Raw genomic sequence first — 13,817 nt, forward strand, 5'->3', positions numbered from 1 at the left:
ACTAGAGACTTGGACAAGTTTTTGTTGTTGTTGCTGTTCTCCCGTCTCTATGGCGTGGCCCCAAATGGCTTACAATTCCCTTTCCTTAAACATTAATTTTCAGGGGTTAGAACTTTTGGTGATCTATCGCCAAAGTCTGTCAGTGGCTGACCTTAAGTGATAGGTATATTTTATTCTGGGGGCAATAGGGAGCCATTCTTGGTTTTAGAGCAGGATAAAGAAATGGGCAGATCAATCACTTGGAAAGGTTCTTGGAGCTGTTGTTGCCAGCTGTGTAGAAGATGGATTGGAGAGTGAAGAGGCTAGAGTCTGAAAGACCAGTTAGGAGGTTGCTCCGATAGTCAAAATGAGAAGTGGCTATAGACATGATAAGCTAGGGTGGTGGCAACAAGGATGAGGAGAGAAAATGGAGTGGATGAGGCATGATGGAAGGGGAATCAATGGACTTTGTCACCTGATTGTACATCTTGAGTCTGCTCAAGGAAAATCATGGAGTTGGGTAAAAGGAGCTCTAGTCTCTTCTAGCTGTCTTCCTAGTGTTGGAGGTTCCCCTCCAGACAAGAAGGAGATCATTACAAAAGACAAAGTGAAAAGAAATGAAATCATAACAGGCAAAGGAGGCATGGAGGGTGGAGAGGGACCACTAAAGAAGGAAAAGAGCCCCTCAAATAAAAGATGGGGGAAGAAATGACTTTTTGTAAGAGTAGTTTTAAAAAAGATTTGGTGATCTCAATGAGACATAAGGTCATACTCACCTAGTCAACAGTGTGCTGTGAAGAGAGAAATATGATTCTGAGCTGCATAAGTAGGAAGGCACCATGTAAGGAATGATCTGCTTCTGCTGTGCTCATTGTTAGACCATCTTTTAGTTTTGCATTCCCTCTCAACAGGAGGCTTGTCCCTTCTTTGGTCTTCCTTGAATCTCAGATGGAAAGATGCAAAAGATCTAAAAGGTCATCTAGTCTAATTCTGCTCTCATTAGGTAACAGAAGTAACCAAGGCATAGAGATAGTATAAAACTTGTCCAAGGTGTCACAGGTGATTAGTGACAGGCATGGCATTTGGTGGTCCGATTGCAGAGTCCAAGTTCTTTCCATACCACTAAGTCAATTCATCCTTTCTCCTCATTCACCTGAAGTTCCGTTTGTCCAGCACCTATCGTGAACCTCATCTCATCCTGGATTTTTAGCTTTCCTGAGACCATTTTTATAGGGTCTTGTCATCTAATCCATCTGTCCTCAGTTACCTGCCTTTACCTCCACTTCTTCTGGGTCTTTTTAGTTGAATAGTGGATGTTGGATAGTAAAAAGTAAAAGGTAGAAGATGATAGGTAGAAGTAGAAAGTGGAAGGTGGATGGTGGAAGGTGATTGGTGGAAGGTGGAAGGTGGGAGGTGAAGTAGAATGTGGAAGGTGGAACTTGAAAGGTGGATGGTGGAAGGTGAAAGGTGAAAGGTGAATCGTGGATGGTGGTTGGTGGAAGGTGGAAGGTGAAGGTAGAAGATGGAAGATGGATAGTGGATGGTGGAAGGTGAAAGGTGAATGGCGGAAAGTCACTTTAGAACGGTACAAAGATGTGAAAAAAAAAGTCAAGAGATCTGAGAGCAAAAGCGAATATAAAGTTGGATTGATTCACTGTAGCCATGGTCTCCAAAATGGTGGCCCAGGTCCCTACACCCCCCCACACCCTCTTAATCCCGTCTTTACCCAAACTTCTCTAATGTAGTTGAGGATACCGCTATCCTTTCAGGCATTCAAGGTCATAATTTCATTTTCATCTTCAACACCTCACCTCCCTCTTAACAAAATTGTTTGTTTCTTCCTCCAAAATGTCTCTTGTATCTGTTCCCTTCTCTGTATGAGGAACATCTAGTTCCTAATTCAGTACTTCATCCCTTCTTGCGTAGACTATTACTTGTTAATGGCTCTCCTTTCTTTCAGTCTATCTCTCTTCTAATTCTCCAGACAACTATCCAAGGGATTTTCCTAAATCATGGATCTCACTGTGTCATTCCCCTGCTCAGTACACTCCAGTGGCTCCCTACTGACTTGAGGATGAAGTATTATTCCATCTTTATCTCATCCTTTAATTTTGTATGTGTGTGTGTAAGTCTCATAATATACAAAGTTATGAGTACAGCAGTACATATAGGTAATTTAAAAGTAAATTGTGTACATATTAGATTAGATTGAGCCTACAAATATTTTATATTGAAAGGATTATACAACCAGAAAAGTTTGGCAACCAATGTGATATAAGATAATAAAGGGAGAAAAGTGAGGCACCAGCAAAGGGACTGGCCTGGAAAAACAGGATGAGCAAGAAGGTCTGGTTTAGGGTTATGAGGAGAATGAATAGAAGGAACGAGGCAGAGAGACATATAGAAGGACAAGAAATTAGTACCAGAGAGGAATTTCAGAATCCTGGATTATGGGAAAGTAATAAAGTTATAGGTGATAGGCTCAAGAGCATGGTCATCCGTGTGTGTGTGTGTGTGTGTGTGCGTGTTGGAGGGGGAATTCAGTTATAGTCACTGAAAAATACAGAAATGGAAAAGAGGACTGTGAGTTAGGTGCTAAGTTCCTGAGAGTGGAGAAGGAATGACCTAAGTGTGGGTAGATTTGGATTGGGTAATAGATCTGCGTTCCCAAAGAAGAAAAACTTGCCGAGTGATGTAAGCATGATGAGGGTCTACAGATAGCAGACCTGCCCCTTCTTCTGGAGTGGGGTCCAGGGGCACAATCAATACTTGGGAGAGTGGCCAAGGATGGAGGGTCTTTTGGGAAGGGAGAGAGAGCAATGTGTCCCTGATTGTGAGATGGTGGAGGAAGAGTGGAGGGAAGGGCTATTTGAATGGACTTCCAGAGGGGATGAAGGAAGGGGAGGAGATAGATATGATGAAGTTAGGATAGTGATCAAGTTAGGGCAGGTGGGAGGTGAGAATGTGAGGGATGGACTGTTCTGCCCAGGTAGCCTGGTTTCCATTACCCCGGGACTATGGGAAGAAGATGTAGGACTTGGCTAGCCATGGGCACATTGTCACTTCCTTCCAGCAAGGAATAGCGGCAGCCCTACCCTGATTTGATTTTTCTTATCTTCCTGAGGGCATCGAAAAAAAAGATTTAAAAAACTGACTCTTGAAATAAAATCAAGAACTCCAAAAGATGGAAGTGAGGGGGAAGACTTTTCCAGGCCTGGGGAACAGCCAGGGCAGAGATTTGGAAGTGGGAGGAGTAGCAGGTGTGAAGGTCAGCAAGAAGGGCAGTGTGTAATAAGACTAGAGAGGCAAAAGGTGGCCAGGGTGGGAAGAGTTTTAAGGTCTTTCCTTTGTGGTTGAATAGATTGTTGTTGTTTTTGTTGTTGTCATTCAGTTGGGTCCTACTTTCCATAACTCCATTTGGGGTTCTCCTGACAAAGATACTGGCATGGTTTGCTATTTTTTCTCCAACTCATTTTTGCAGATGAGTAAACTGAGGCAAGCAGGATTAGGTGACAGTGTTTATTACTGTCTGAGACTGGATTTGAACTTAGATCTTTCTGGCTCTAGGTCTAGCGCTCTACCCACTGTGCCACCTATGAAAAGATTGAGATCTTGTGATATTAGGTAGTTAATGGCAGAGTTAGGAGGTGGCATAATTTAAAACTAGCTCGAAAACTTTGACTCCTTCCCCTATCACTCTGGGGTACATCTTCTCACTACATACAACACCCATGGGAAAAGTCAGCACTAGCTTAGAGCACAGGGCCAGTGAGTACCCTCCCCCAATTCAATGCTTTCCTCCCTCCCTTCTCTTCCTCCTTTCCTTCCTTTCTTCCTTTGTATCTGTCTTTGGGAGGGGAATTGAGAGGGAACTGGATGAGATAGCCTCTGAGAGCCATGTCAGGCATCATGGCAGCAATTATCATCATCACTCGTGTTTATATTTCAGGAGTCTGTGATTTCTTCCACATTGGGTCCTCCATCTACCCATGCAATTCATATCTCGACTGGACTATAAGAGATAATAGGCAAAAAGAAAGAGACAGAGATATTAAGGCTTATCATCTTCAACATAATTATGTTCAGAGAGTCCTTTAAATTTCCAAAGTGCTAGGTTATCTCCTTTTACCTTCACAAGAACTCTGTGAAGGAGGTGCCATTATTATATCTATTTTACAAATGAGGAAACTGAGGCAGGATGTGGTGAAGTGACTTGCTTGAGTGGCCCAGCTAAGTGTTTTGGACTGTATTTGAATTTAGGTCTCTAGGTCCAAGTACTCTATCCACTAGAGTGCCACCAAGCTGTCTACGGGGTCAGGAAGACCTGGGTTCAAATTCCATCTAAGCCACCTACTAGCTATATGATTCTCAACAAGTCATTTAATCTTTCCAGACTTGAATTTTCCCATCATAAAACAAGAGGGTTTCAGTAGAGGAGTCATAAGTTCCCTTTCAGTTCTAAACTTTTGCTCCAATCACTTCTCTGTGCCTCAGTTTCCTCCCTTCTAAAATAAGAAAGTTGAACTAGATAGCTCCTAGGGAAGCTGGGTAGTACAATCTATTGACTGCTGAGTATGTAGCCAGATTCAAATTCAAATCCTGCCTCAGACAATTCCTATGTGTGTGAACCTGGGCAAGTCCCTTAACTCCTACCTCAATTTCTATAATATGAACTGGAGAAGGAATGGCAAACCCCCCCCCCCCCAGTGTCTCTGCTAAGAAAACCCCACATGGGTCATGAAAAGTCAGACTAGACTGAAATGAATGACAAGTCAAAATCCTTGAGATCTATGATCCGCCAACCTTACAGGATGCTTTGCTAATCCACGGTCACTCTGACTTGGTGGAGGAGGATCCTACGCTGGGGGACCTCCAGGCTCCAGCAGGTCCTTCCTATATGTATTCATTCCACATTCAAAGAAAGCAAGCGAATGAGGAAGAAAGAGCAGGGTTCCATTTAGGTCCGGCATTCCTACCCTGTGGTGTTTGGGAGGCTGTTCCATAGGATGGGGCCTGTGTGGAAGGATGATGGCAAGGCTGGACGTTGGCCAGAGCCAGAGCCTGCTGCTTTAGGATCCCTAGCTAGACAGACCTTACCATCCCCTTCATGCAAGTCATGTTTTATTGTGAATGAGAACTGGGGAACTTTCATAGTTGTATAGGATTTGGACAGAGAGTGATAAATTCTTAACTGATCTGGAGATCTGCAATCTTGGAAAATTCCATTTGGAGACAGGGAGGAATTAGAAGTATCTTGTAATTCAGTCAGTCAACAAACATTTAATAAATACCGACTGTGTGCTAAGTCCTAGGGATACAAAAAAAAGAGGCAAGATACAAACCCTGCCCTAAAGATGCTTACCCATCTAGTCTTGTGTGCTTCCTGGGCCTTCAGAAGAATCCCCTGGAGGCCTGTGTTTATGGACTTGTGAGTCATTCTGTCATTGTTTAATTGAGTTAAGGTTCATTAACTTTTCTAGTATATCATAGGGTCATAGGTCTAGAAATGAAGGCAATATTAGCACAACCCTCTCCCTTTATAGATGAAGAGACCTTGGCCCAGAGAGGCTGTGACCTACAGCTACTAAGAGAAAGAATCAGATTCAAACCCAGGACCTCTTGCCTTCTACAACACTCTACCCACTTTACCAGAGATAAAAAGTGTCTATGGCAGGATTCTAATTGTAGGTAGGCATACACATGATTCCTCCATCTTTTCCTACCAAGTTTAATTCTTTCTCTCTCCTTTCGCAGATGAGGAAAAAGAAAATAACCGAGCATCCAAACCCCATTCAACGCCTGCCACTCTTCAGTGGTAAGTTTCCCCTTTGGAAACCTTGATAAAGCTCTAACATGTTTCTATCTTCTTGTTCATGGGACCAGCTGAACCAATTTGCGAATGTTGAAATGAAAAGATAATGGGTTTTAAAATGAAAGTTTTTAAATTTAAAAAATCACATGCATATTAAGCTAATACTTTATAAATCTTCAAGTCTCATATGAATATGAGTTATGATTGCTATTATTAATGATACTCAGGTAAGTTTATTGAGAGCAGTTGCATAGAAAATGCTAAACTTTAAGTTGAGTTGGAGTATTGCAATATCTTGTGAAGTCCATCATTGACACATTTCTCAATATCAAAATAAGAAAATAAACTAAGCCTTAGGTGATAGGTAAATCATATCTATAGTTCCACACTTCATTTTATTGTTATTGACATTTTTGCAGTGTCTTTGCTCACACCATGCCTGGTGCAGGAATGGATTCTTCCTGACCAACTCCCCATCTCTAGTTTTGGAAATCGCTCTCTTCTTTCTCAGACCTTGTACAAGTCTCAACCTCTCAGCTTCTCATCTATAGAAGAAAGAGGTTGAACTCCAAGACTTCTTTGTCATTTCTAAACCTATGATGTGATAGATAGAGGGCTAGATGAATGGATGAATGGATGGGTGATGGATGGATGGATGGATGGATAGCTGGATGAATGGATGGATGAATCCCCAACTTTGCTTTTCACTGAGTTAGGATGAAGGGTTACTGGATCAGGGTTAGGAGGGGCTACTCTAGGGTTAACCTTCTCTCATTGTTTCTGGTTGTTGTTTTTTCTTTAGTCATCTTGACCCTGCCCTATCCTTTGCCTCTAACTAAAACACTTTTTGTGGAAGCAGACCTTTGTTAAGAGGCTTCTCTAAAGAAGAACTGCTAGGAGCTGGGATTTCTAATGATGCAAAAGAATGGGTATATTCATTTTTATTGGCATGTATCACTTATAGAGCAGAAAATTAGCTTAGAGGCTACCTACTCCAGCAACTTTATTGGACAGAGGAAGAAACTGAGACTCCAAAGAGTGGGAATGAGTTACTCTCACAGTATTTTGTAGAAATGGGATTCATGCTCTAGTCTCCTGATTTTCACCTCAGTGCCCTCTCCCTTGTACCAAGGCTGATAGAAAGGACCTAGGGAAATCATCTGCTTCAGCTCCATGATTTGATGAAGACACAAATGACCTAGTGCAGTCAGGAGGATCACAGAAGGAATATTTTAGGATTTTATCACATCCCCTTTTGTGCCCCAGGGAAGCTCTCTACCACTATGGATTTCTTAACAGATACTGACCTGTGTCTATGGAGGGATTTTCCTCACTAGGAATTCCATATCTTGTCCTTCCACCCCTCCCCCTACAGTAGGTGCTTAATAAGTGTTGATTGAATGATTGATCATCTTTTGCAACACTATAGCCCAAAAGCCCCTGGCTTTTTATTGGTGGGCTCTTCTGATGAGGTGGGAACTCTTTCTCCTGCCCACTCCTCCTCTCTTTTCCCCATTCCCTTTGTATATTTCCCCCAAGACTCCTTCTATTGAAGGAACAAATAATATGCCAGCCAGAAAGCTTACAATAATTGGACCACGTGGTTTTCCCTGAAGAAAACAGGCAAATATTGTAAAAATGCCTTCTGCCCAATACTTTCCGGCTTCCTCTGGCCCAAGGGTTAGTAAATCCCAACACTCTTGGGGACGCTCAGTGGTGCTGGAATCCTGTTCACACAATAGACTCTATTCAGGGAGAAAATTTAGAAATGGAAACGGCAGATCATTCAGGCCTCCTCTGTGCCAGCCCATCAAGGAAGGCCTTCCTCCCCCAGCTCTCGCCTGCCCCCGCATACATCTCCTGGCATTTCCGTGTTGTGTTAGATTCATTGTGCCCTGTCAAATCGGAGACATTTTCCTTTTCAGCTGTTTACAGAGTGTGGGATGGTCTTTTCAAAAAGGAGGGAAGGGAAGATTAAATGGTCATTCATTGTTTCTTGGTTTGAGTTTTCTTGATTTTTTTAAAAAATAAGCCCTAGGGTAATTTGTCTAATTTTTTTTTCAAATTCCCAAATCAGAAATTCACAAGTCCAATTTAGGTAACCCTTTGTTGTATTCATGTGGCCATAATTTATGCAGGAAGAAAACTGAGCTTGGTATCTTTTCCATGAAACATAGATTTTTCTAGAGAGGAACTGTCCTGGACCTTTTCAACTTGACAAAAATCAGCAAGTGTAAAATTATTCCCCCTTATAATTCAACACTCTATTCAAAAGTGGTATACTATAGTCGTTTATAGAATCCTAGACCCACAGACTCTTAAGATTGAAAGGACCTTGTGCAATAGGAATCCCTTCTATTCTTGGTGGGTATTCTCTGGTAGGGAAGTTCTTATGTTTACCCAAAACCCGTCTCCACCATTTTCATTCTTCTCCTCCTAATTCTGACCTCCAAACCCAAGCAGAACAAGCTTCCTCTCTCTTTCCCACGGCATTCTTTCAAATGCTTAAATAAAGTTAGCTTGTCCTCTCTATGTATTCTCCTCTCTAAGCTTCTTTCAACTTAGCCTCATATGGCCATGGTATCCAATCTTATTACTTGCATATCTGTCCTCCTAAGGATATTCTCTAGTTTTTCAATGAACTTCCTAAAACATGGTGGGTGAACTGAAAACGAGACTTTGGATCCTATAGAAATAATACATTTGACACAAGGCATCTTGTTAATCTATTCAGTGTTTAAGTCAGACTCAGATCACTAAGATGATGACAGCAACTAGTCTTCCTCAAGACTTTAGTATACTATAGACTATACTGTAGACTAATCTTTGTCTTCCTAAAGTATAGTTCTTTGTGGAAGGTTTGCTATAATCTGGTCTCAAACTACTCTTTCCTATATATTTCATTCTCTATCCCCTCATGTACTGAGTACCCTGACAGTCTTAACAACTCCCTCAAAGTTTCCATTTTTCTCCCCATTTTTGGTTTCTTTGCTTCTCCCTAACATTCCTGCTGGCATGCCCCAACTCTTTTACAGAGTCTTCTCTAACATCCCCTGTTGGAATAATTCCTCTTGTCCTGATCTCCTAACACTCTGTACTCCTCTGATAGCTTTACCATTTCTAAGATTAGAAGAAGCAGAAACACAATTATACTTAATATTCTTTGAAGGAACTGATCATGGCTCATTTCCAGTCCCATCTCCCTCCAGTGATTAACACCATGTTTTTGCCGAGAGTAGGTACTTCCTAAAGGTTTGTGAAATGAGTGAATGTTGAATGAATAAATTATGGATATAAACCACCACTCATAGTTGATATTCATGGGATCACAGATTTAGAGCTGGAAGGGAATCTTAGAGGCCATTGAATCCAACCCCTTCATTTTTTCTCAGATAAGTGATACTGAGGCAGGGAGAAGTAATATGATGGAGGATATATAGGCTCATAGATTGGTATCAAACTCAAATAGAAACAGGGTCCACTAGCTAATATAGAAGCATCCCTGCTAGCTGCATATTGACTTCTTTTTAAAATATAATATTTTTCATGTTTGATTGTGTTTTTATTTCTATTGTTAAATATTACTCAATTGCATTTTAATCTAATTCAGAACTCAGGGTTAATGTGTTTGATATCTCTGTCACAGCTGGTAGAGAAGTTTCAGGCCATCAGATCCAACCCCCTCCTCAATCATTGATCAATACACATTTATTAAGCACCTACTGTGTGTGTGTGTGTGTGTGATGTGCCGGCCACAGTGGAATCATTTGCTCAGGATCACACATCCAGTAAATTTCTAAGGTGGATTTGATCCCAAGTCTTCCTGGCCTTGAGGCCAATCTTGTCTCATTCACTGAAACTTACTGAACATCTTTATAGTTAAGTCAAGATATTATATATAGATATATGCATATATATAACAGTTTACATACATACATATATATACATATATATGTATATATATATATATATATATATATATATATATATGTTTTCCCTCCAAGGCAATTTTTTTTCCTTGCAGAGTCTAATAGGAGCCTAGAAATTTCTCTCTTGCTCTGCATTTTAGAAACAACTGTGGGAACTCATTGATATTGGTATCTCTGTGGATTCAGAACATAGCCCAACCTGTCCCAACTTTTGTACTTAATCACTGTGAATTCTTAGGGCCCCCATTGCTACACACACACACACACACACACACACACACACACACACACACACACACACACACACACATTGATTTTTCTAGAGGTAACAGCTAATATTTCTATAATATTTAAGATTTGCTAAGTACTTTACACATTTTTATCTGAGGCTGAACACTGAGTGGCTTGCCAAGAGTCACACTGCTGGTAAACTTCTGGCAAAATATTTGAACTCAGGATCTTCCTGATCCCTACCATGCTGCCATTTTGTTCCCTCAGTTCAAGTCTCTTGCATGGACTCGGATTCTGTGCACTGATTCCCAGTTCACACTCTAAGCCTCTGATCATATACTCCAGGTCTCACTTATTCCACTATGTCAACATTGACTGAACATTCATAGTACCAGGGAAGACAAAGGACAGGTCCTTAATTAGTTCTAGTGGATTGGTTAACTGACTGAGGGATCTCTGGTTACTGGGGAAGGGCCCCCATAGTGTCTGGGAACAGTTATTCCCCTTTCAGTATTAAATGAGACAATATTTGTAATGTGTTTAGTTCAGGAACTGTTTAATAAATGCTTATCTCCTTCCTTCAGTAGTATACTTAGCATTCAATAATGCATTCGATAAATTCAACTACTTTTTCCTTGAAAGTATTCAATTACCTTAGAGCAGAGTTAGAAAAAAAAATTCAAAAGGAAGGCTCACCACTGATCCTAGGGAAACAAAAAGTTCAAAATCTTGGAAACATATGCCTTAGGCCAGGTATATTTCTGACCAGGCAACTGGGTGTTTCATTGAGGTTTTGACTGGTATGGATACTAGGAGCAATAGTGTAGTAGGGTAGATTTTTATGAGGTTGATTGGACCTTGGAGATAGGGACTAAGGAGTTTATCTCCCAGTTTACCACCAGTGTGGTAGTGTATAATTCCAAGAATGTCTCTTAGGTACATAATGTCCAAATCCATTCTTGCACTCTAGCCTTTTGTGATGGCCCCAGTATCAAATTGAATGAGCCCATTGAAAAGGTGAAACCAATTGCTTTTGTCTACATAGCACCAAATAAGTGACTTGACTGATAACTTTTCCTTGCATGGATTGTTTTGATTTACTGGATTGACCTGTTGTTTTGACCTCACATAGATAAAATTCTGTCATAGAAGCAACCCCTGAGTTCTTCTTTACACAGTTTAGCTGATTGGCCAAGATGGGGTGAGAACTGGAAAGCATGTTAAAATCAGTTGAAAGAACTGAGGGCATTTATCCTGAAGAAGGGAAGATATGGCAGGGGAGGGAGATGATCCAATGTTTCCAGTATTGGAAGGGACGCCACATTTAGACCAGAAGAGAGGATCTAAGGAGGGATCATGGCTATAGAGGTGAAAAGGACCTCAGAGACAAGTCCTTCATGTTATCAATGAGGAAACAGGTTGAGAGGGAAAGTGATTTCCCCCACATCCAAATGTAGAAAGTAGAACCAGAGGCCTCTGGCTCCACATCTGGCACAGATTTCTCAAAGCCATAGAGTCCATGGAGAGAAGAGACCAGAGGGCAGGTTTCAGTTCAATGTAAGGGGGAAAACAACTTTCTAACAATGAGAGGTTGGGCTGCTATTGGAGTTAATGGGATTTCTATCAGTGAAGGGGAGGTCTCTTCAGATTTATAAGAAGCTTGCCTTGTGGCCAACCCCTGAAGTAACTAGGACCCGGAGGACCCTCATTTATAGAAAAGAAAACTGGCTCTCAGGAGATGGCTTGGAACCCAGCTCTAGTACAGAACATTTTCCATCATCCCATTAAACATATACTTAACTACATTCAGGAAAGCACAGGTTTAAGATTGAAATGGAGAAAACTTACTCTCAATATTATGACTTTTTAATTGCCAATCTAGGTTCAGACAACTCTCAGCTGTTACCGTCTGTACTTTCAGTGAAGTTTTCAAAATGAATCCTGGGGAGAATGGGCCCTGTCAGCCGGTAGACCGGTAGCCTCATTATCTTTCCATAATAGGATGAGGCCAAATTCAAATATGATAAAGTTGTTAAATAGAAGATAAGAAAATGGACCGAGGGAGGAAGGGGGTGGATTTTTCTTTTTTGATCATTAAGAAGTTGAGGTCCTAATGTGGCTTTGTTCACTATGTCAAGCTAATGATCCCCTCTGAAAGAGAGGAGAAAAGGGGGAAATTTCGTCAGATATGAAGAGAAATAATTAACAGCTTCTCATTCTGCCAGTATAGCTGACGTCCCAATTAGTGACAAGGGGACACAAGCAGACTCTCTGGCTTTGAAAAGAGGTTTTGTTGAAGGCCTATGAATTTGGGGGGGGGGGAAGATGCCGTGATAATATTCCTGTGGAAACTCACAAAGGAGAGATGTTTCCCTTACAAATCAGTTGCATTCATTTGTCCATAGAGCTTATTAAAATGATCATAAACCATCCAAATGACTCCAATGGAAGCTGAGTCTTTCTGAGGGACAAAACACACGCATAGAAATTGAATTATTGGGGAGGAATCAGACTTTTACAGGTAACTGCTTAATTAGCGTAGGATCTGCCAACCAGTTGCCCAGATCTGATAACAACACTTGGCTGCTCCTGTTGGGGATACTGAAAATACTGTAATTTAACCTTTTCTTGGGAATCCTGGGGGCTTGTTTCGCAACTAGATGCCAGAATCAATGTCAACAAATGGATGTTGTCATTGAAAATTCTTTTGGATGGGGTTCGACAGAATATTTCATGGGATTAGTGGTTTTTCTCTCCATTTTAACTAGATCACAGGGACATGTTAGGCTTCAGTTTTGTTTTGCATCACCAACACCAATGTAGTGCAATACCTATGGGACACATAGTAGGTGCTTACAATGTTTGTCTTTCATTTTCAAAGAAGACCACGACATCAGGGAGGTGATGCCATGACAAGCATGTAAATTGGATTGAGTGAGGGGATGCTAATGCTAACACCACCAGTCTCACTTTCTTCTCCAGAGCCATCTCGGTCCAGTGGCTAAATGAATGAATCAGGATGACTGGATTGAGGCAATCAGGGTTAAGTGACTTGCCCAAGGTCACACAGCTAATAAGAATCAGTGTCTGAGGTCCAATTTGAACTCCTGTCTTCCTGACTCCAAGGCCAGTGTTCCACCTAGATGCATAGTGGGTGCTTAATACTTCCTTGGTATTTGACTCCTCCTGTGATTGCCCAAGTCCTAGAGTTGTTCTGACTCTTCTCCTGCCATCTGGACTTGGCAGAAGAGATAGTCTTTTCTTTTATCTGTTTTTCTACCTATTTCATTTTCTTTTATCTATTTCATTTCTATACCCATGCTTGATATTAGAATGTAAGCTCCCTGAGGGCAAGTACTGTTTCATTGTATGTCACCAACAGACCACTCACTCCTCTCTGAGCAACTCATTGAAGAGATTGAATTTGAAAAATTCAGCTTTCTCTTCTGTAAGTGAAGAATTTCTAGAATCGAGATGATCTCTGTGGCCTCTTCCTACTCTTTCTGCCCTGTTCCCTCTATGTTCCCATTGACAAGCACTTAAATGCTTGTTGAATTGATTTCATTACTCCCTTTTAAGATTAGAGAGGCTGTGTGAGGCCTTGGAAGGGAAGACCTACAGGCAGAAATCCCTGGTTCATATCCAAAAGCTGTATGACTTTCTATATTAACCTCTCTGAGCCCTAGTGCCTCCTAGGTACAGTGGATAGAGGACTGGTCCTGAAGTCAGGAGGACCTAAATTTAAATCTGGTCTCAGATACTTAACACTTAGGAAACACTAGCTGTGTGACCTTGGACAAGTCACCTAACCCTGATTGCCTAATATCAGGGCCATCTCCAGTCATCCTGATTCATATCTGGACCCA

The 13,817-nt window shown here is 41.3% G+C and overlaps 1 protein-coding gene across 2 annotated transcripts in view; it reads left to right on the plus strand.

The window, feature by feature from the left end:
* Window positions 1-1,458: 1,458 nt before the first annotated feature.
* RFX4 (regulatory factor X4) overlaps window positions 1,459-13,817 on the plus strand; it is an 85,588-nt gene continuing 73,229 nt past the window's right edge. Inside the window, exons 1-2 of one of the 2 annotated variants that reach the window (XM_074220824.1) lie at window positions 1,459-1,536; window positions 5,734-5,794. In XM_074220824.1, the coding sequence (XP_074076925.1) occupies window positions 1,509-1,536; window positions 5,734-5,794 (89 nt within the window). In that variant the 5' untranslated portion in view covers window positions 1,459-1,508. Of the gene's footprint in view, window positions 1,565-5,733; window positions 5,795-13,817 lie in introns of both variants that reach the window. The other variant, XM_074220825.1, reaches the window with a different exon arrangement.

The sequence above is a fragment of the Macrotis lagotis genome, chromosome 2 (genome assembly GCF_037893015.1).
Source record: "Macrotis lagotis isolate mMagLag1 chromosome 2, bilby.v1.9.chrom.fasta, whole genome shotgun sequence".
Taxonomy (NCBI): Eukaryota; Metazoa; Chordata; class Mammalia; order Peramelemorphia; family Peramelidae; genus Macrotis; species Macrotis lagotis.